This window comes from Pelodiscus sinensis, unplaced genomic scaffold, assembly GCF_049634645.1.
Source record: "Pelodiscus sinensis isolate JC-2024 unplaced genomic scaffold, ASM4963464v1 ctg35, whole genome shotgun sequence".
In the NCBI taxonomy this organism is placed as follows: domain Eukaryota; kingdom Metazoa; phylum Chordata; order Testudines; family Trionychidae; genus Pelodiscus; species Pelodiscus sinensis.
In genome coordinates, this window is record NW_027465908.1 from 738,482 (window position 1) to 759,034 (window position 20,553).

At 47.5% G+C, this 20,553-nt stretch overlaps 1 protein-coding gene and 1 long non-coding RNA gene across 6 annotated transcripts in view; one reads left to right on the forward strand and one right to left on the reverse strand.

Annotated features, from left to right (window-relative positions):
• The window catches only part of LOC142824449 (uncharacterized), a 56,871-nt gene that overhangs the window by 32,620 nt on the left and 3,698 nt on the right, over positions 1–20,553 (forward strand). For 2 of the 4 annotated variants that reach the window (XR_012899324.1, XR_012899325.1), the window contains exons 2-4: positions 435–541; positions 4,689–4,827; positions 5,781–5,881. This is a non-coding gene — a long non-coding RNA (uncharacterized LOC142824449). The remainder of the gene's footprint in view (positions 1–434; positions 542–4,688; positions 4,828–5,780; positions 5,882–20,553) is intronic. The other 2 variants (XR_012899327.1, XR_012899326.1) reach the window with 2 other exon arrangements.
• LOC142824448 (opioid-binding protein/cell adhesion molecule homolog) overlaps positions 4,821–20,553 on the reverse strand; it is a 999,900-nt gene continuing 984,167 nt past the window's right edge. For both annotated transcript variants that reach the window (XM_075916420.1, XM_075916419.1), the window contains one exon: positions 4,821–8,294. In XM_075916420.1, the coding sequence (XP_075772535.1) occupies positions 8,194–8,294 (101 nt within the window). In that variant the 3' untranslated portion in view covers positions 4,821–8,193. The remainder of the gene's footprint in view (positions 8,295–20,553) is intronic.

The following is a 20,553-nucleotide window of genomic DNA, read 5'->3' on the forward strand; positions in this document are numbered from 1 at the left end:
GGACTAGGAAACTGGGCCCTAAAATGGGAACACTCTGGGCTTAACTGTTCAGGCTTTCTTCTTAGCATCGTCCTCCATTGCAGCGGGAGGGGCGCTACTGGTGGAACAGCCGGGCTACGGTTGCACCGACATTTGAACCAGACTGTTGCCGAGGCACGTGCAGAGATCGACAAGAGAGGGGTGGAAGCGCTTCTGCCATGAGTGTCCAGGCAAAGCTAGCCCTGGCGGAGCTGTGCTGCCCAGACACACACGTGCACTTCTCGTTCCCTCATCAGAGGGGTTGCCTTTTATTTTCTGCCAATGGCTGCCATGGACACTAGGCCGAGGCAGGATCTGACGCATACTACTTCCGGGGGAATTCTGCACCACTGCGCGATGCAGAACGCCATACACATTCATGTGGGATGCGCAGAAATTCCTTTTTTCCCTGACAGGAAAGGGCTGCGGAGACACAGGCTACCGTTTGGGGCTGCTGGACCTGCCAGAACCTGGAGAATTCCCAGCAGCTGCAGTTCCCAGTACGCCCGGAAATGAGGCAGTGGTGAGCAGGAAGCGCCATGCAAGCCCGGGACCCGGCAAGAGGCTGTTTCTTCCTCTGGATCCCTGGGCTCTAGGAGGGAAGTGTTGGGAGTATCAGAGAATCACAGAACACTAGAACTGGAAGGAACCTCGAGAGGTCATCAGGAACAGTCCCCTGCCCTCACGGCAGGACCAAGAATAGGAACAGTGATTGTTTGGACTGGGGGAGAAGGGAGGGTTAAGAGACATGAGTGTCTGGACTGGGGGGATGTGGCTGGTCTCTCGGGGGAAGGGAAGAGATTCTGGCCCCCAGCTGGGATCTGTGGGAAGGGGGCAAAGCAGTAGGAACTGGGCTGTCACAGGGTTTTCTTTAACTTTCTACTCCTGGGGGGATTTTTGGGTGTGACGGGTGTTTGGAAATAAATTACCGATATGCTCACACGGTGTTATCTTGACAAATAACATTTGCAGAATTTTAAAGTATTGTTTTGGTGCAGAATTCCCCTTGGAGCAACATACTCCCGGGGGCTGTGCATGGCCTCGCCTGTGCGGATAGGATTGCAGAATCAGGAGCAAATGCTCCAAGAGATGGGTTGTCTAAGGCGCTCAGACCCAGCCGCCGCCCCGTTATCAAACTCTCCGAACTGCTGAGCTGAGACGGGGATGGTGAGGTAACCAATGCAGAGCTCAGCCGGGGCTTTCTCATTACACCTCCCATATGAGGAGGCCTGGTAAATATTACCCCTCTGTGTTCACTTGGCTCATGGAACGGTGCCTTGGCCCTTTAAGAAAATCTCTCTTGTGTGTGTCAAAGGAAGGGCCTTTTTTATAGGATCTTACTGTCATTCAGTGGAATTCGCTCTGCAGAATAGGAAACGATGCTTTGAAAAGGGACAGCATTGGGTACAGTATTACCAAGGGTTAACCATCTTGTTTCTGCTCTGCGTCTTTTCTCTCTGTTTATTTCCCCTCAGTCCCGTGTTGATATCTCTTGATAGAGACAGAAACATCTTTAATACTATTACCGCTCCAATGGCATTTCTATTGTTTTCTCCTGGGGTTTTTTTTAATAGGATGTATTTTTGGACAAGATAAAGAAAATGCATCGGATCGCTTAACTGCCATGCTTAAAGAACAACTGGATAAAGCTTGCCCAGTTGAACATTAGGGAGAGATAAGGGCAAAGATTTTCATTACATTGAAGTGGCTCTGAAAATAGGTGTGTGCCTGCCAGGGGCTAGTTTTGAGATGTTAGGTGGCTGGATTGATAGATGAAGGTTGGGGGCTGGCTGGTTAAATAAATGGATGGAGGGATACGTGTGTGTAGATGGTTACATTAGACAGGTAGATTGGATGAATAGATGTTCAGGGGTAAGATAAATGAGAATGGAGAATAATGGGTGTATTAGATGGCTGGTGAGTGGCTAGATGATGTAGAAATAAATAGTTACATGAATCATTGATGAGTAGGTAAGTGAATGGATGGAGTGTGGCAGGGATAAATGCAGGGGGCTTTCTAAGTGGGTACTGATAGATGGCTGGGTGGTTAACTTGTTGGCTAGGGAAGAGGGAAATCAGGGAGTGAGGGAAGAAATGAGGAATTGGAGAATTGATAGATATGGATGAGAGCATGATGGTTAGATAGTAAGATAATTATAGAGGGGCGCTGAGAGAAAGGGCTTTCAGGCAACTGGGATCTCGAAGGACAGTCATTGAACTTGTTCCTGTGGCTGGCAAAGAGCTGTCAAATTTGGTTCTGATGAGGTGTCTGTCTCGAAGAGGCGGGCTGCCCTTTGTAGCCCCGCCCCGCGTCAGTGTGTTCAGTGCCTCTCTGGCTGTGGGCCACTTTCTTTGGAGCCCAAACATACTAGTCTCATCTCCTCTGGATCCACAAGCGGTGGTCCCCAGTGGAACTCGTGGCTGCTCCAGTTTCCAGCCGTGGCAGGATGCAGGCAGGCTAGGGAATGGAAGAAGGAGCAGAGGGGATATCGGGCTGAAGGTGGAGGGGAGGGGGAAGCACAGGACATCAGTCACAACAGCCTGAGCTATTGATGCTGGGATGAATATCAGCTGGAATAGAGCCATGTGCAACAGGACCAATACGTCTAGATGTGGCTTTGAGTAGCCCTTGTGCTGGGCTCCCGTTAAGGAAAGTGCTTAGGCTTGTGCGTAGTTCCATCCCTATTCAGCAAAGCACTTAAAGCATATGCTGAAGTCCTCTTGACTTGAACCTAAGCACATGCTTAAGTATTTTGCCAAATAGGGACACTTTACCAAATTAAGTCCAAGTTCAGTTTCACCCTTGGCTGGAACCCCTCCATTACTAGAACACCATGTGGAATCCAATACAACAGCTCTGCATGAGTGGAGTCCCAAATAACCCCTCCCCCCCCAGTACAAATTTCTTCAAACTTTATTGATACACTGCACAATCACAACCATCTCTTATTCTTTCTGAATTAGAAAAGGTTACAACTACAATGTAACATGCACAAAATTCAGGTAGTATATTCACCCTTTTTAATACAATTATTGACGGAAAAATCAAGACTTGACTTCATTGCTTTAAGAAATAATAATCAAATTAAAGTAACCCTAGAAGGCTGTCGGAAAAAAAAGTTTGCTTTTTTGTAACAATGTGATTGTTTTTTTTCTTTAAAGCGTTTGAATACAGAAATTATTTATTTTTGTTGTTTTCGGGATAATTGTGAGTAAAATGTGCACAACCATAGCCTTTACACAGCTAATAGAACTGCGCCATTGATAAGTCATAGAATTTTTTAAACCTAGCAAAGAGAAAGGACTCTGAACTGGACAGGTAACGGTTTCATACACCCAACATGTTCCTCACAACTGCACTTTACGTGTCACAAGAAACTTGAATGCTTAAAAAAAAAGTGCTCCCTGTTAGCCATGATAAAGGGAGACCATTCTATTTAGTTTCCTCTGCCGAAATGAACCAACCACGTGGATCAGAGGGGATTAGGTGAGAGGATTTCCCGTTCGTGGTGCTCACCACCCATGGTTGCTGGAAGAATTCAGTCTGGAAGCCATGGGCTTTGGAGTGCTTAAAGGATCCCTTTAAAGTAACATGAAGATCTGGGCATGCAGTTGCCATCTTCCAAAAAGGTCTGATCAACTCCATTTCACTTAGCTTTGGAGCCAGCATGTTCAATATTTGAAGGACATGATTAAATTTGGCCTTAGTACCAAAGTATTGACTATCTGAAGGGCAATGTGCATTGATTGAATATCACTTGGCCTCTTCCAGAGCATTGACTATGGAAAGGACGGTATCTGTTGGTTGGCTATTTTCTGCAACAGCTTTTAACAGTCATATTTTGTTTTGTTTCTCTCTTGTAGGAAAAGAATAGACTCTTGTTTCCTTTTGAATAGGATTTTTTTTCCATCTTATCATTATTTGGAAATTATTTTCTCTAATCTACCACCAACCTCCGATAAAGGCGTCCTGTGGCTACTTAAACATTCCTCTCTTTGGGGGAGGAGGAAAATTGCACTTGAAGGTTTTTGAAATGAGGGCTGTGCAAAAACTACAGCCCTCTTGCTGTTGGTGGGGAATGAAGAGGGGAGGAAAATCACATTTTTTTGTGCCACCTGAAGGTATTTGTTCAATTTCACCTTGTGGCTGCTGTTTATTTTTTCCCCCAGTTTCCAGAGATAAGAAACCTGTAAATCACTGGTTTTTGTTGTTGTTGTTGCTTTTCCCTTTGATGGGCAAGTTGGCTGCCCAGATCGAGTGGGGGTGGGGAGGAATCTCACTCCTCATCAAGCGCCACTAGGTATTTTCATGCAGCTCCGCTTGGGACAATCCGGAGTGTAACATCTTAGACATTTTCCAGGTGAATCGTCTGCAGCAATTGTGTGTGTGTGTGTGTGTGTTTGTTTTAGTGCATGGTTTAATAGTTTTGTTTAAAGTCAGTGTAACACGTCCTGGACCTTTGTACGACTTCGTGTGCTCTGGCTTTCTACACGCCTAACCCATAACGTCTTCCTCACGTGAAACAAGACGGGGCGTCTGGAATACAGAGCTGAGAGCCTAACGCTCCTGCTACCCTGGGAAAATGGGATTTTTTTCCAAAGCATGGGTTCAATTCGCAGGGCACTTGAGATGCTGAAGTGAAAACGTTTTGTCTGCCCTTGCCCAACAGAGCATGGACTTCCGACTTACATTTGTGGCATTTCTCCTGAATACCATGAAAAAAATAGGCTTGCAAACAACCGTGTATCAGGCACTTAACATTTAACCACCAGCACTTCAACTTCACATGACCTTGGAAGTCACGAAAGGTATGGGTGCCCCAGTGGGCTTTGAAATGTTGTTTTCTTTAGGGTCTTTTATTCCAGGCACTAGATTCCACTTGTACCTCTCTCTTTGTAATGGTTGTGTACGTGTGTGTGACTTGTCAAGTTATTGTCTCTCTGCTGGAAAAGAAGAGCTGTCTCTGTAGGATTGGCAACACATGTTGACCCCTCTGAGAGACCATCTCTTCAGGTTTTCTGCGTCAGCTCTCCTCCTTTGGCCTTAACGGAGTTGTAGCATGATTAGCCACTTAAAACTTGCTGTTGGATGCCATACTTTGACACCTGCTGCAATTTTTTTGGTATTCATACACCTATTACATTTTTCAGTACCATTTTTCAGATTTGAAGGGACTGTAATTTGACACGGGCATTGGATTTCACCTAGTGATCACAGCCTGTAGCCCTACAACGTGTGGTTGAACTAGATCACGCAACTAAAAGATTAGCTATAAATGCGAAGATCCACTGTTTTCATTTTTTACCAACATTCCACCAGTGGAGCCAGAGGTTTAAAATAATAATAATAGTAATAATAATACAGTACCCCTTCGTATGTCTTCAGCAGTGAACAAGGTTCCATGTGAACATGTTGCAGGAGACTTACACAGTCAATGTGCAGCGGCTTCGTTCGGTTTTTCATCCAGATAAAAGAGCGGGAGGGGACCGTGAGATTTCTTGAGAGCAGTAAAACAGCGGTGGTGAAATCCAGACAAGTTGCTCCTTGTTCTCAAATCTTCCCTCTTGCTTGGAAGGAAAAATCAAGGGGAAGGCAAGCATATACATTCAAGACCTCGGTGGTACTGGATATTTTTTGATACGCATTAACTCAAAAGACTACCCCCCTCCATTTTGTGAATATACTGCCTAAATGTTTAAGCCTGTTTAAGTTTTTTTTCCAGACTTTGTTTTAATCGTTCATGTTTTACATTTATTGACAGATCTGAAGAGGCACATCCTTGATCTTCAGGCACATCCTTGATCTTCAGCACATCCTTGATCATCCATGTCCCCGGCACATGGCCGTCAGCAGCTCAGTATGGTAGGTCGTGTGTTTCCTTACTTCCTTACTGCTTTTTTTTTTTTTTTGCTTACTGCATTCAAACTACCGTGCCTGACACCAATAGTAGAACTCGCAGTCAGTCAGATGGTCCCAGTGGTTAAAAAAAGAAAAAACAAAAACAAAAATAAGCAAACCGATCAAGGTCTCCTTTCACTTGCTTCCTGGGTAACAGTGCCTGTGGGATCAGAAACAGCCAAGAGGTTTCTACTAAGAGCCACTTGATTCACTGTAGTGATCCATGTCTTGCTGCACAGCCCAATCAGGTCTGGGGTGTTGATTGAAATCATTCCCACGTAGGTCACCGTTTGGTCTGGGAATGCTGCAGCCTTCTAGCCCTGTCAGGCCTTCTTGGGAACGCACAGAGTTAGCAGTTTTTGTTTTTGTTTTTAATTAAAGAAATACATTCAAAGACATTGAAGCAATATAGATTCCTCCCTTACCGCCTTTAGGCTTCCGAGAAAGTGCTCATTCAAGTAAGGCCTAAACCTAACCAAGGAACATGGGGAAGCATCAATCAAAACTCAAAATAAACCTCCACAGTTTGAAAAATAAAAGCTCTGCTCCATTTTGGAAACAGCTGTCCCTCTGTAGAAGGCTTCTGCAAAGGCAGCTGAGAAACGGGAAACCATGCAAATGAAGGTTTGTGGGAGGATTTTTTCTCTTCCCTTCCTCTTTCCCATCTGTTTTCAGTGTTGAGTTAATCAAGTGCCTGGAAATTAAGTCAGTTATTCAAGTACCCTCTGCTCATAAGAGGTTCCCAAACAAATACAAGAGTGATGTCAACACACTAGCAAAATAATTGGCCTCCGCCGGCTTCTGACTAGATGGATTCCTAACGGATCAAATGAGAATCAGCGCTGGGAAAGGAAGTGAGCAGAGAAGCGTTGATCAAATAATCGCCACATAGAGTCTGGCTCTCCGGAGGTGGGGTGCTGACCTAGTTGGAATTGCCATCATTAATGGCGAATTAGAAAAACTGGATGCATCCCCATTGGAAACAGCAGTGCAAGCACCTGTTAGCAGATATAAAACATTGGTCCTTAAAGGCAAAAGATCATAACAGCACGGTTTGGGGTGGACAGAGCGGTGTTGCTTACTTTGTATTTTGGGGACATAGGAGAAAACAGATGTCGGACTATTTGGGCTGTGGGGGGAGAGGAGTTTAGCTATGTGAAGGGTGCTTTGAATTTGCCAGTGTCAGAGACATGCTCAAACAGCCAAATCCTGCTTAGCTTTAGAGCCAGTGGTTATGTTCTGCCACACACCTAAATGTAACACTGTGAAATTTCTCAATATCCGCCACCGTAACAGGTGGGTGAACAGACAAAACAGGAAGAAAACTAAACGGATGGAGGGAGCAGGATAGAAACTTGGCTAGATAAATAGGAGGCTCAATAGAGATGATTAGGCTGATGGATGGATGGAGAGCAGAAGAAGGAGAGATTTGGATAGAAGCACAGATAATTACATTGATAGATTGATAAATACAGTCAAGAGATGGTGAGAGGGAAAGCCAGATGGATAGCTAATTAGATGGATCGGTGAATAGGATAGATGGATGGATAGAATGGCTCTGTGATTACTTTGCTGGATGGGGAGATGGATGACTCATCATTTTGTCTATTTATTTGTTTGCGTTAGCCACTCAGCCATCCGTTTTAGCGCAAGGGGAGAACAGCGCCCCCTAGCTTTTCCCTTTCTCCACGCCAAGGGATCTTGAATCCTTTGTCTGTACCCAAATGCACTATGGCCAGAGGCCATTTGCCGCCGCCCCTTACGGCAGCTGCTGCCGAAGGCCCAGATGAGGTGGGAGGACGGCGTGGGATTTATTACTCCAGCCATCCAGAGGGACGCCAGGGGAAACCCAAGTGTGACAGGACACTGAGAAACATGAACAGGTATGTACAGTGCAACGAGGAGAAAGAACAATCCGTTTGCTTAAGCGACACCGAGATAATAGGACACTTGGACTCATTTTGACTTCCACTGTGTGTCGTCTCTCAAGCCAAGACCCGTCTCCTGGGGTAGGTGGAACAGGCGCGGCCGAGAAACGCGTAACGTTGGGACAGGGTTATAAATAGGGTTGAGGGCGGGGCCGGGGCAGAAGAAATTGATTAGCTTTGGGAAACGCCCGTGACTTATCCCCCTAACCGGCAGTCGGAACCCTTTGCCCCTCCCCCCCGGCAGTCCGTTCAAGCGGTAAAACTGTTTTTTGCCCCCGCAGTGTAGAGAGTAAAGTCTGTGGTGTGGGAGAAGCCAGGCGTCGCCTCCGAGGACCCTCTGCTTTCTTATCAAAACTTGATGAGGAGGTGAGCGAAGAGGGTGCCCGATAGCCAGAGGCAGGCCATTGCTCGGGACGCTGAGTTGCTGCCGTCGTGCACTGCTCCGGGGCCTGGATGGGTTAGAGAGAGAGAGAAAGGCTTGTTATTGCCGGGGGAGGGAGAAGAGAATCAGCCTGTCCGTTGACTTCTAGGAGAGATGGCTCCCAGAGCAAAGCCCCGGACTGTGGAGAAGTCTAGAGCTGAGCTTCATGCCTCAGTCGTACCACAGCTAATGGTCTTTCCTCCCGGCCTTTGTCCAAAGCTGAAGTTTCCTTCTCTCACTCATCGCGTGTAGCCCCATTCAGCCACGGATGAGGGGAGCCTCAAACATTCCCATCAGCCCATGAACCACTGCTGAGGGGAAAAGAGTCAGCCAGCCCCTCCATCCTCCACCTGCTCAGCTCCCCAAACACCACGCTGGGCCGCCCTTCAGGTCCATGTGGCACCATTTGAGAACCTGTTTGTACAGGTGGAACCTCCCTAGTCCGGCACCCTCAGGACCTTACTGGTGCCGAGCCAAAGAATTTTCTGGACCACAGGAGGTCAGTATTGTCTAGCAGCATCGCCAACACTTCCACTGCGTGCTGGGCTCTTAGAAGACATTAAGAGGTCAGTCAGAGCTGAAGAACAGCCCAGAACCCTGAGAGTCAGGACTGGTGGCAGTAAACTAACTTTATGGGACTGTGAGAAGCTTGTCCACGCCCATGGTAAGTGGACATCCTGCCACTAACGTCATGCCGGACCACAGATGCTGCCGGACCAGAGAGTGTTCAACCTGTAACTAGGCGGAATGAGCAATCTCCATCCTTGAGCTACCTCTGCCACTGGATCCTGTGCCTGCCTAGACAGATCCCTCATCCTCCATGTGACTCTTTTGTATTCCACCTTATTCTCCATAGGTTCTTACACTGAGCTTTTCAGGGACTCCAAAACTGTAGTGGCTCTGTCTTGATTAGGAAAAAATGTAAGGAAAAGTAAAACCAGCGAGTCCATTCCACCTCCCCATGTGCCATACAGCCCTTGCGTCCTAATTAGGGGCGCCCACATCCAATGCAAAGGTACCCAAGGGGAATGGGCACCCAAAGCCCAACGAAATGCTTTCCCTTTGGGCTACTTCTGGAAATCCCAGAGGGAACCTTTACTGGGGATGTAAGTGACTAATCGACTTATCGGATAGTCGACTAGTCCAGTGTTTCTCAACCAGTGGTATGAGTACTCTTAGGGGTGAGAAGTCGGGGGTACGTCAACACAACTGAAATTTTGAGAAAACTGAATTTTAGTTTTAAGTTTTACAGTTTTATTATTTTTGTACTTTTTACACCCAAAAATTTCATCACCCACCTGACTATGATTAAGTTGTTTAAATAAATGTGTTGCAATGGTAGAAAAAAATGTTGTGTGTCTGAAAACTGTTGGTACTGGGGGGTCTTACTAATTTTTTTGGAAAAGGGGGCACTTATATATATTTTGTAAAAGGGATCCTTTTAAAAAAAAAAAGGGTTGAGAAAGACTGGACTAGTCCCTAGATGACTCCCAGGCCAGGAGCTAATCCCCTGCTTATCGACTAGTCGATGGAAAATCTATTGACTAGCTGATTAGTTGATTACATTAAATTTAACATCCCTAATCTTTACTCAGGACTTAACTGGGCTAAGTTGTCAGGGAAGTTAAAATGGGACGGTCATTCATAATGCGATCAGAAAAACGCATTGCCATTGGAGACCCTGTCAACCACAAATCAAAATAGCCCCTTTGCTTTTGCATCAGACTTTTCCTCTTGAGGAAATGACCAACAGACGTCCTTTTCCTTTCAGGGAATTTGAGTTCTCAGGAAACAGGGCCTTCCTTAGGTTGCATGGGGCCTTACACAGTACTGATAAACTGGTGTCCCTATGCCCGATGGCAGCCGGGAGTTCGGGGAGAATGATGGGTTTTAGAGATGACATTTGAGAATCTTCAGCAACATGCTAGTGAAATATTGTAAAGCAAATGTTAAACGAAGGTCGACTCACACGGTAAATTCAGAAACTGACACTATGTACCTGCGGTTGGCACGTGCCTGTTAAACGGCTTCGTTATCACTTGAATGGCTCGTTCACAGAGTCCGTGTTTTGCTAATTGTAACAAACTGTTTTGCTGTTAAGATAACTAGATCCTCTCCGGAGAGAGCAGAGCCACGGAGCCGGCTAGGAAGAGGCGGGTGGGTGGACATTAAGACCCAGTGGTGCCCCAGATTTTCAGATGCCTTAGGCAACTGTGTATTCTGCGTGTGAGTTGGCACATCTCTGTCAGGAAAGGGTCTGGCCTATTTAAGTACTGGCTAGTGGGCCAGGAGAGGTGCAGGCCTGGTTGCGCAGGAGGCAGAAGTCTCCTGTTTGTCCCCAAAGAGCATGTGACTCAAGCTTCCCCCACGAGCTCCCTCGCACCTTCATCTTGAATCAGAATGGGCAGGAGCCAGTGGTCCAGTTCCACGCGTAGCTCCCTTGCTGTGCTCACAAGGGACAGGTGCTACAGCCGTGCACACATGAACTGTGACCTGTAGCTCATTTCATGTAGTCCTCCTAGTCGTTCCTAGGGTTGTCAGGTGTCCGGTATTCACCCGGTCAGTCCATTATTTTCAGCTCCTGTCCAGTAAAAAAATTCAGAGAATACCAGACACGTAAAATATCTGGTACTTTCTGATTTTTTCCCAGCCAGGAGGCGAAAATGCCGGGCACCTGGCAACCCTACAAACACTCATCGCCCGGCCTCCCCACCTTCCCCACAGCCCCCCGACCCCAGCCCCCCATGCTTACCTGATTCCCCAAGGCTGCCGGCAAAAAGACCTAAGGGAAGCAATGCTTTCCCCTGGGTCTTACTGCTCTACCGCTCCTATCCCTGCACTCGCTTTTAAAGGGGACATGCTGTTTTAATGCTGTTTTATTTTATTTTTATTTTTTTTGGTTTAATAAGTCCTTGGAGTCTTTGACGCAAAGGACAGTGTAGACGCAAGAACGCCTTCTATTGAGAGAACTCTGGCGACCAAAGGCGTTATTCCTCGTAGAATGAGGTTTGCCGCCGTCAACAACACTGCCGAGTTCTGTCGACGTTATGTCAACAGAACTCGGCGGGAGTGTAGATGCAAGTAGAGATTTGTCGACAAAACCCTGTAGTCTAGCCACACCCCCAGAGCTGTGGAAAGAGAGCTGGTGTAGAGACTGCAGCTGGAGGTGTTGCGGTCAGTCTGTGGGGTTGAGATAGGGATGCAAAATCCCCGTGAATCAGTTAAGTGGTTAACCCGGCTTCTGCTCCCAGCCCCCCCCCCCCCCCCCCCGTACTAGTTACTCATTCACATCCCTGGTGTGAGGCGCACCACCATGGATCTGCCTCCATTTTTCGGCATGTCTGAAAAAGCCAAACCCTGCAGCCTGTGGGGCTTTGCAAGCTAGCAGAAACCCTGCTGCATCCCTGTGGGTGCTTTCTCCAGAGCATTGTACCGTCTGGCCCCGCCCCACCCCAGCAAAACTCCGTAGACCGCTCGGCCCTACGAGCAGCATTTTACAGCATTTCTAAAGGCTGTGGCTTTAGGCTAGATCCTGAGCAGAAAGAAACTTTCTCCAAACAGGCCGTTCTCCCACTACACCCCCAGCGGAATTGCAAGCCACTAACGATGCCGGGAAAGCACCGTGCTGCTGGATTAATTAATCACATTTTTATAGGAACCCTGATTGACTGGAGCCCCAGAAAAGAAAGCAGCTGTGCTTAACTCCTCCCATCTGGAGCGCTTTGTGCTGTAAGTGCTCTTAAATGCTCTGCCCTCATGTAGCTCTGTTCTCTAGTGGGTTCTCATCTCCACCCTCCCCGCACGTGAAAAGCCAGTTCTCGGCTGTTATTTAACTAGCCTAATGGCACTCGCCTAATTAAAAATTGATATCTACCAAGGCACATGGGCAGACTGCAAACCGACAACTCCCACAAGCAGCCGCCGATCGTGTGAGTGTCCTTCCTCTTCATTCCGGGGATATTGTCGGTAACGATACATCGATTGTACTTTCTCCCTTTGTATTTCAGAGTTGGGCTGTTTACTTGAGAGGTCAAAGGTCAAATCCCCTTTCAGCCAGCAGATGGGATTCAAACCAGCAGTCCCATGGGATGTTCCCAAACAACCAGTCTGCAGGGGGCTCTTGCTTGTTTCTCCCTTTCGGGCTAACGAAGATGTAATGAAAGTGGAACAGCTTTAACAGGCAAGAGAGATGGACCCCCCCCCATCGTGGTGCCAAGGTTAGGTGTAAACCTGGGCTGCAGGATATGCCTGTTCAAACCTGTGTTTAGTGGGCTGAGAGGGAACTTGTAGCCACATCTCCGGCCACCCACGTGAGTATCCGAACCTTTGGAGTAGACAGGGAGTAGACAGGCCCTTCTGTAACGGCCTTTTCCCCCTAGACTGGGTGAAATTGAAACAGAATCTCTCACATCCCAGGTGAGGGTGTTAACCCCTGGGCTAAAGGTGACATAAGAGTCCTCTAACTCCTTCCCCTCTGCCCTCAGCCGTGGTGTGAGGTGTTAGGCAGTAGGGCGGTAAAATCCTGTTTAATCCGTTAACTAGTTATACGTTATGTTTAACTGGCTAACCCCTTAAAGAGGGGCTCTGTGGTGTGGCGGGCTGCTCTGGCCAGGCCAGGCCCACCTCAGGGAGGGGTTGCTCCAGCCAGGCCCCCCACACCGCGGGCAGGCAGGGAGCTGGTCTCGCCCAGCCGGGCTGCCCGTTAACTGTAACCAGTAAGAATCACCCAGTAAGGGCGATGCTTCCCCGTTAACCATTCACATGCCTATTAGGTAGCTGCCTCACAAGAAACCCAATTCACCTCATGCCAGGAGAGGGGATTCCTGGCAGTGGATCTCAGGCAAAGAGAGACGCAGAAGTCCCTGAAGATTGGGCGGTTCCCTGCCGGCCTGTATGGATCCCGTTCTTAGGCACCCGTCTCTCCCCATTCATTGACGAGGGAGCTGAAGGGTGCAGCTTAGGCTTTGGTATCTCCTTGTTCCAGTTATTTCCCTGCATCTAGAAGGTAGAGAAGGCCCTGCTGGTATTGCCACATCTCGTCCCTTCTGCGGTCCTGAGACGGAGAGGAGCTGAGCTGGGTTATACTAGGTCCATTTCCTAGGCAGCGAGAGCTGAGAACGGGGGTCTGACTGGCATGTTGCCCTGCTTGCAGAGTTGCTGAGGCTTTGCATGCTCTGCTCGTGCCGCATCCCTGAGCGGAGAATGGGCATGCCTCGGGAATGCCGCAAAGCACGGAGATCATGGCAGTGAATGCAGAATAGGCACCGCCAGGGCAGGCCCCAGCTTGGCACCCACAACCAAGGTGGGGACTTGAGAACAAGCAGACCTGGGGTGTCCAGATGGGCGAGTGAGACTTTCTGGAGCTCCTCTTCCACCACACTCCTGTTGCTTGGGCTAGGGAGCTGTAATTTCCTTCTCCATCCGCTCCTCTGGAGGTCAGCTGCTGTCTGCCGGCTTCTCTGTATCCCCTGCCACTGAAAGCTGAAGTAGCATCATATCCGTGAATGATTGGTAGCATAAGAGACATGTAGCTTCCCAGTGCCCCATGCTTGGGAGTGGATCTCTCCTGTTGGCCAGCACCCATTGGGAAATAGCTTTCGTCTGCCCCAAGAGTGGAGTAATAGCTTGGGCCCGTCGATGCGACATCTGATCCCCGACTCCACGCTGGCGCCCTGTTCATGCCGGGTGGGTGCTTTGCATCAGCAAATCTGCTTCCTTGTGAGCCACCTCAAGTTCTGACAGAGGGAGATTGGGACATGCTTCATCAAAGCAATATCTCTGGCCGGGGCAATAGCAGTCTGCCAATCGATCGTTATTGCTTGAGTTGTCTGCTTCTCGTGCTCGATTGCTTGGTTGAGATTGCCACCTGATTTGAGATGATGCCTTTTTATGGGATCAGAAACATCTCCCCCTTTGCAGCCTCCTGGGTACGCACTGAGTCATTTCTTGTGTGCCGTTCTCTCTGCCCGTGCACTTAACTTTCTGCAATTCCCATTAGGTTACGCTGTTCCCAAGGGGCTTGTTCCTGGCACTTGGTTTGCAACCACGGGCTTTGCGGTGGCTGCTTTGTGAGGAAGTGTTGCCGAAACCTGCTGCGTTCTACAGATCGGTTTTGTCACAGCAGTTACAGCGGCTTTAAAACGTGCAGCTGGTTAATCCTTGGGCTGCTTCTCACAGTTCTTGTTGTGTGATTGCTCGATGGACATGTCAGCAAGCCCTCAAGGGCCTGCCGGTCGGGTATGCTGCTCCCCCACAAGCAACTAGGACAGGGTATGTAGCTGGTTTCTCCTCCTCCTGCAGTCTGGTTTCTGGTACTTTCACACAGCTCCACCTAGCATCATTCCCATGACCACACAGGAAGTAAATGGAATCATCTCTGCAAATCATCTCTCAAGCTCTTGGCTGCTAAGTATCCATCACATCATTTTCCTAGCTTATGGACAGTTTTTCCCCCTGGGGGTACCCTCAGCATCCATGTCCTGGTGGAGAAACTGGGTGTTCTTCCTTGAATCTGTGCTTCCACTGTTTTCCCTCTGTGCCTTCTCCACATCTTCATCTGTGCAACTGAGTTTTCCCCACGGTTAATCTCTTCTCTTCTGGGAGAACGTCCTTGCTCATGGAACAGCCAACTTCCTTCATACGTCCGTGGGTTCTAACAGCGTGGTTACATCTAGATCATGGCCGATAACAGTAGCACCACGGATGTTGGCGTCCACAAGAATGTCACGAGGCCCCTTTCCTGCATCACTGCCTAGATGGCCTGTGAAATTCAATGCACAGTGCATGCCGTCCACCTCAAGGTGGCCCCTAGCGAAATTAGCTTTTGCTTTGCAACGGATTGCTTCTTCACAAATTACATATGCTCAGTCTTGGCCCTGAGAATGGACCCTGTCTTGAAAATATTTCCTCATTCTGTATGCTGTATTAATATCAATTGCTGGTGCAGGAACCGCTGCACATAAAATATTCATAAAATCTAACATAGCAGCCAGAGAAATGTTTCTCAGATCGGCCCATTCTACAAATAATGACCCATTTTGATGTATTACATGGTACTAACAAACTCGTGCTGTCATGGCACTCCAGACTTTTGCTTTAACAGAAGGCAAAAAGCACAGGAAAATGCAAACATCACCTGGGGTGAAATGTGTCCCAAACCTTACAAAACAGTACACTATTGAGTAAATAGTTGTGTTAATTATTGTACGTAGCTTTCTACCAATTTGGGTCAAAATTAGACAATGTTTCTTTGAGTTATATCCCTTTTTGTGATTTTATTATTTTTTGTTATGTGAACTTTTTTCTAGCTGATGGGTTACACTGACTCATTAATAAGTTTGCTTTTAGATTTGGCAGGTAGATGAAAAACTATCCCCATTTTGCCAGCTCAGGTATGAATCACTTAAAATCGAACCGCAGTGTTTCAGTGAGGGTTGAATGGAATGTTGTGTTCCCATCCCAAATCAATTTTTTCTGCTGATTTGCCTAAGCCCCCAAAATTTTGAAAATTGTTTATTTTTGGGCTACTCTAAAACAATCTTCCTACCTGCAGTTGCTAGTAAACCAAAATATCTATGATTTGCTCAACTCTACCCAAGAATTGTGATTCCTCCCTGCTGGTATTACTTAAACCATTCCGCAGCCAGCACCACACAGGAGACAGAATTCACCTTGATGTCTTTTCATTTTAGGCAGCTCCGTAATTGGAACTAATGTTGCCCTGCTTAACCGTGCTCTCCCATTATGTTTTCAAATCAAGATCTCCAGCTCTAATTGGAAGAGAAACCGAATGCCGCTACCCGTAGTATGTTCCATACACAGACACAGAGCTCTGTGTAGACTCCATCTGCTCCCACGCACTCTGTGCACAGGTGTGTTTAATCTCTAAGGGAAACACAAAGAGCCGCATCAAAATATTGTTAAATGTAATTATAACGGGAGCGATTGATCTTGAAGCATTGATCAAATCAAAGGCTGAATGACTTTCAGCATGCTTCCTATGCCTGAGGCAGGGGGGAGAGGGAGAAAGGGGCCTCATTAAACTGTGTGAAGCGAGTTGAGATTGTCTGACGGAAGGCACTGTAGGAGAGCTGCCCCTATGGTCATGGGCACTCCAGAAATGTCCAAATAGCCAGTCAGTCCTAAATGGCCTATTTACATGAATGTGGATTCATTTCTGGAGGTCCTAACAAAAACAGCCTTCAGCTGCGTGATTGGGCAACAAAACGGCAAATGAAATTTAATGCGGATAAGTGTAAAGTAATGCACGTTGGAAAAAAGTAACGCCAACTATACGTACAGTATGATGGGGGCTAATTTGGCTACGACAAATCAGGAAAGAGATCTTGGAGTTATCGTGGACAATTCTCTGAAAACGTCCACACAGTGTGCAGCGGCGGTCAAAAAGGCAAATAGGATGTTAGGAATTATTAAGAAAGGGATAGAAAATAAGACCCAGAATATCTTACTGCCCTGTATAAAACTATGGTACGCCCACATCTTGAATACTGTGTACAGATGTGGTCTCCTCAAAAAAGATATTTTGGCCTTGGAAAGGGTTCAGAAAAGGGCAACTAAAATGATTAGGGGTTTGGAAGGTGGTCCCATATGAAGAGAGGCTAAAGCGACTGGGATTTTTCAGTTTAGAAAAGAGGAGACTAAAGGGTGAAATTATAAAGGTCTATAAAATCATGAGTGGTGTGGAGAGGGTGAATAAAGAAAAGTTATTTATTAGTTCTCATAATAGAACAACTAGAGGACACCAAATGAAATTAATGGGTAACAGGTTTAAAACTAATAAGCAAAAGTTCTTCTTCACACAGCACGTAGTCAACCTGTGGAACTCCTTGCCAGAGGAGGCTGTGAAGGCTAGGACTATAAGGGTATGTCTACACTTCCACCCTAGTTCGAACTAAGGGGGCTAATGTAGTCATTCGAACTTGCAAATGAAGCCCGGGATTTAAATATCACGGGCTTCATTTGAATGTTCCCGGGCGCCGCCATTTTTAAATGCCCGGTAGTTCGAACTACCTGCCCGCGGCTACACGCGGCACGGGCTAGGTAGTTCAAATTAAAGCTCCCAATTCGAACTACCGTTACTCCTCCTGCAATGAGGAGGTGTGGCTAGTTCGAACTAGGGTGGCTAGTGTAGACATACCTTAACAGAGTTTAAGAGAAGCTAGATAATTTCATGGAGGTTAGGTCCATAAAAGGCTATTAGCCAGGGGATAGAAATGGTGTCCCTGGCCTGTTTGTCAGAGGCTGGAGAGGGATGGCAGGAGACAAATCACTTGATCATTGTCTTCGGTCCACCCTCTCTGGGGCACCCGGTGCTGGCCACTGTCGGCAGACAGGCTACTGGGCTAGATGGACCTTTGGTCTGACCCAGTACGGCCGTTCTTATGTTCTAAGTTTTGCCTTGAAGGATCTTACCTGTCTCAGTGGGCAAAATTGCCAGTGACTTTCGCTAAGCAGTATCAGACCCTAAACCAGGGGTGGGGAACCTTTTTTGTTCAGGGGCCGCTGACCTACAGAAAAGTCAGTCGGGGGCTGCACACAAGTGAGAAGCAAAGTGAGAAGCCCCCGACCGAGAGGAGAACGACCCTCTCCACATTCCCCTCGCACACCAGAGCCTGGGGGGGCCCAGGCTAATAGCTTTTGTGTGCTCCAGTCCTGTGGGTGGACGGCTGAGGGGCTGGAGCGCCAGCGCAGACTCCCCAATCCTGAGCCGCGGGGGCCATATCCAGGTAAGCGGGGGGGCCACATGTGCCCCCCCCCAGGCCTGAGGTCCCCTACCTCTGCCCTAAATCATCTACTCTGGGGAATTATATCGTGTAATAGAAAGACCGGTATGTAACATGATCTAGCGGATTGGACTCTGTAATAAGAGCCAGGTTCTATTCCTGGCTCTTGCCACTGACCTTGGGCAAACCACTGCCCTGTTCTTTGCCTCAGTTTCCCTACCTGCCCTTAGTCCCGATTGTCTATTCAAAATGTAAGCTCTTAGGGGCAGGGACTCTCTCTTATTGCATGTTTATACAGCATCTAGCACCACAGGGCCCTGATTTTATTAGCGTGGACTCCTGGGCACTGCTATAGCATGGACAGTAAAGACCACTAAACCAAAAGAGCCCTGCTCACAATGGATTGTCAGGAATAATCGGAACATGTGACCTGGCTTTCTGGTGCCTCTTGCCTGTGCTAGCACTGTAATGACTTGCTTGACGTGGGGCTAATATCAGCAATACCAAGCTACCTCACGAATGCGTGCGGTGACCCAGAATGCTAGAGTTGTCCAGTATCTAGAAAAGACCATACTGGGCAGAAGTAAAACGTAGCATTCCAGCACAGCACAGAGTAACATGGTCTGCCGCTGTGATCTTCCTGTACTTTATATTCTCTAGGGTCTCATGCTAAACCAGGAATGTGGGGTGTGAAGGACAAAAAAAAAAATCCACCCTGAAAAGGCAAAGGCACACTAAAGACTACGTGTACAGAGTAAAGAGAAAGCTGAGAAGGACATAAAGAAAAATAACTACAGAGGAAAAAAAGAAGGAGCCATGCGGGGAAAGGCCCATAAAGAAGACATAAAGCTGTTTGGGAATTTGTAAGGTCAATTTGTGTGTGTGCAGGGGGTGAGAAGAGGGATTAGTCAGCCAGACAGACAATTTTCAGTGGGAGATGAGTCTCTGAACAGGTTGACAAACGTGACTCTGCTCCACGCCGATTTCTGCTGGCAGCCATGCTGGAAGACAAACCTCCTAAGGGAGACCATTACTCTAGGAGAGCCTGAGTGGAACATGACTTTATGACTAGCGAAGGGCGAGTTTAATAACCAGCCGATGCTACAAGAGCGCTCCGCTCTCCGACAGCCACTTCACCTTGGATTTTTCTTGCATGCAGGGAAATCTAGGCAAGTCCGTTTTCCTTGAGTTATTGGGGGTAACTGCTCGCACCCCCATGGAGCGGTGACTGGGCTGGGGAGGGTGGGGCAGATAAGCTTCCAGTCTTATCCTTCCTCCCTCCCTCTCTAATTTGGTGTAATTGATTGAAGTGTAATTGCACTGGGATGGGTTCCCTAGGGAAGTAGTGGAGTCTTCATCCCTAGAGGTGTTTAAGTCCCGGCTTGACAAAGCCCTGGCCGGGTTGATTTAGTTGGGATTGGTCCTGCCTAGAGCAGGGGGCTGGACTTGATGATCTTCTGAGGTCTTTTCCAGCTCTGTGATTCTAAGTCCTAGGGCAGCAGCTTGTGTGTATTTTGGGGTGCTCCTCTCAATTTTGTGGCACCCAAGGCATCACTGGAGTTCCTACTTGGCAGGATTTTTTTGATCTTTGAGTAGTTCATTGGCACCCTAGCGACTAACCCCAAACGCTGATGATTCTTTGTATTTGGGTTAGTCTCAAGGGTGCCACCGGAATGCTGGTTGTTTTTAAAGTTGCAGACTAACACAGCTCCCCGGCTGAGATTCCTTGATCTTAAAGGCACCTAAAGGACAAATTTCTCTGTATTAATTGAGTTGAGCAGGGACTGTTTGCGGGTGTTCACCAGCTACTCAAACCATAGTGGGAGATCTTTAGCCTCCTGTTAGAGAGAAAGGGGCAGCCTCTTGCATGGAGCTTGGGTGGTTTATAACCTGGCTCATGGTGGAATGAAATTGACCCCTTTGCATGACCCCTATGCTTTAAAGTAGACCTCGTATGGACTCTTCTGCACAGGGCTTCTCTGGGGCTCCGGCCAGAAATAGTGCGCACCTGTGTCTCATAGCTGTGAGTGGGCAGGATATCCCAGAGCAAGGCTCCACCCTCTCAGATGAGCCCAAAATAAAGCATCTGGTTCAAACCCCTCTGAAGTCACCAGAGGTTCAGAATTGAATCCCCAAACTGAGTGCCATCTCTGTGGATCCACGGTCACATTTTCCAAATTTGTCCCTGGAGCTCAGCCTGAGTTCACAAGATTTTTCCCATGGGGGGACAAAAATCTTTTGAGATGTCCTAGAATCAGTTTAGACTCCCATTAGAGCAGCTTTTTTCAACGAGGTGCAGTGCAGTCAGAAATGACTGCAGCAAGAGAAAAGGGGACTTTTCACCTCCTTTAAAAAAAGAATTGTTAATGTCTAATTAAACACTTACTAGAATCTCAGAGGCTGTGATCTGAACTGAAAATAAACACACCGTGCACAGCCTAACCTCGTTAATTTTAAGACAAAGGAATAACAACCATTGGAATGGCAAAAAAATAAAAAGAACCAGCTAATTAGCTGGTGTCTCTCCGCTTGTTTCGGAACACA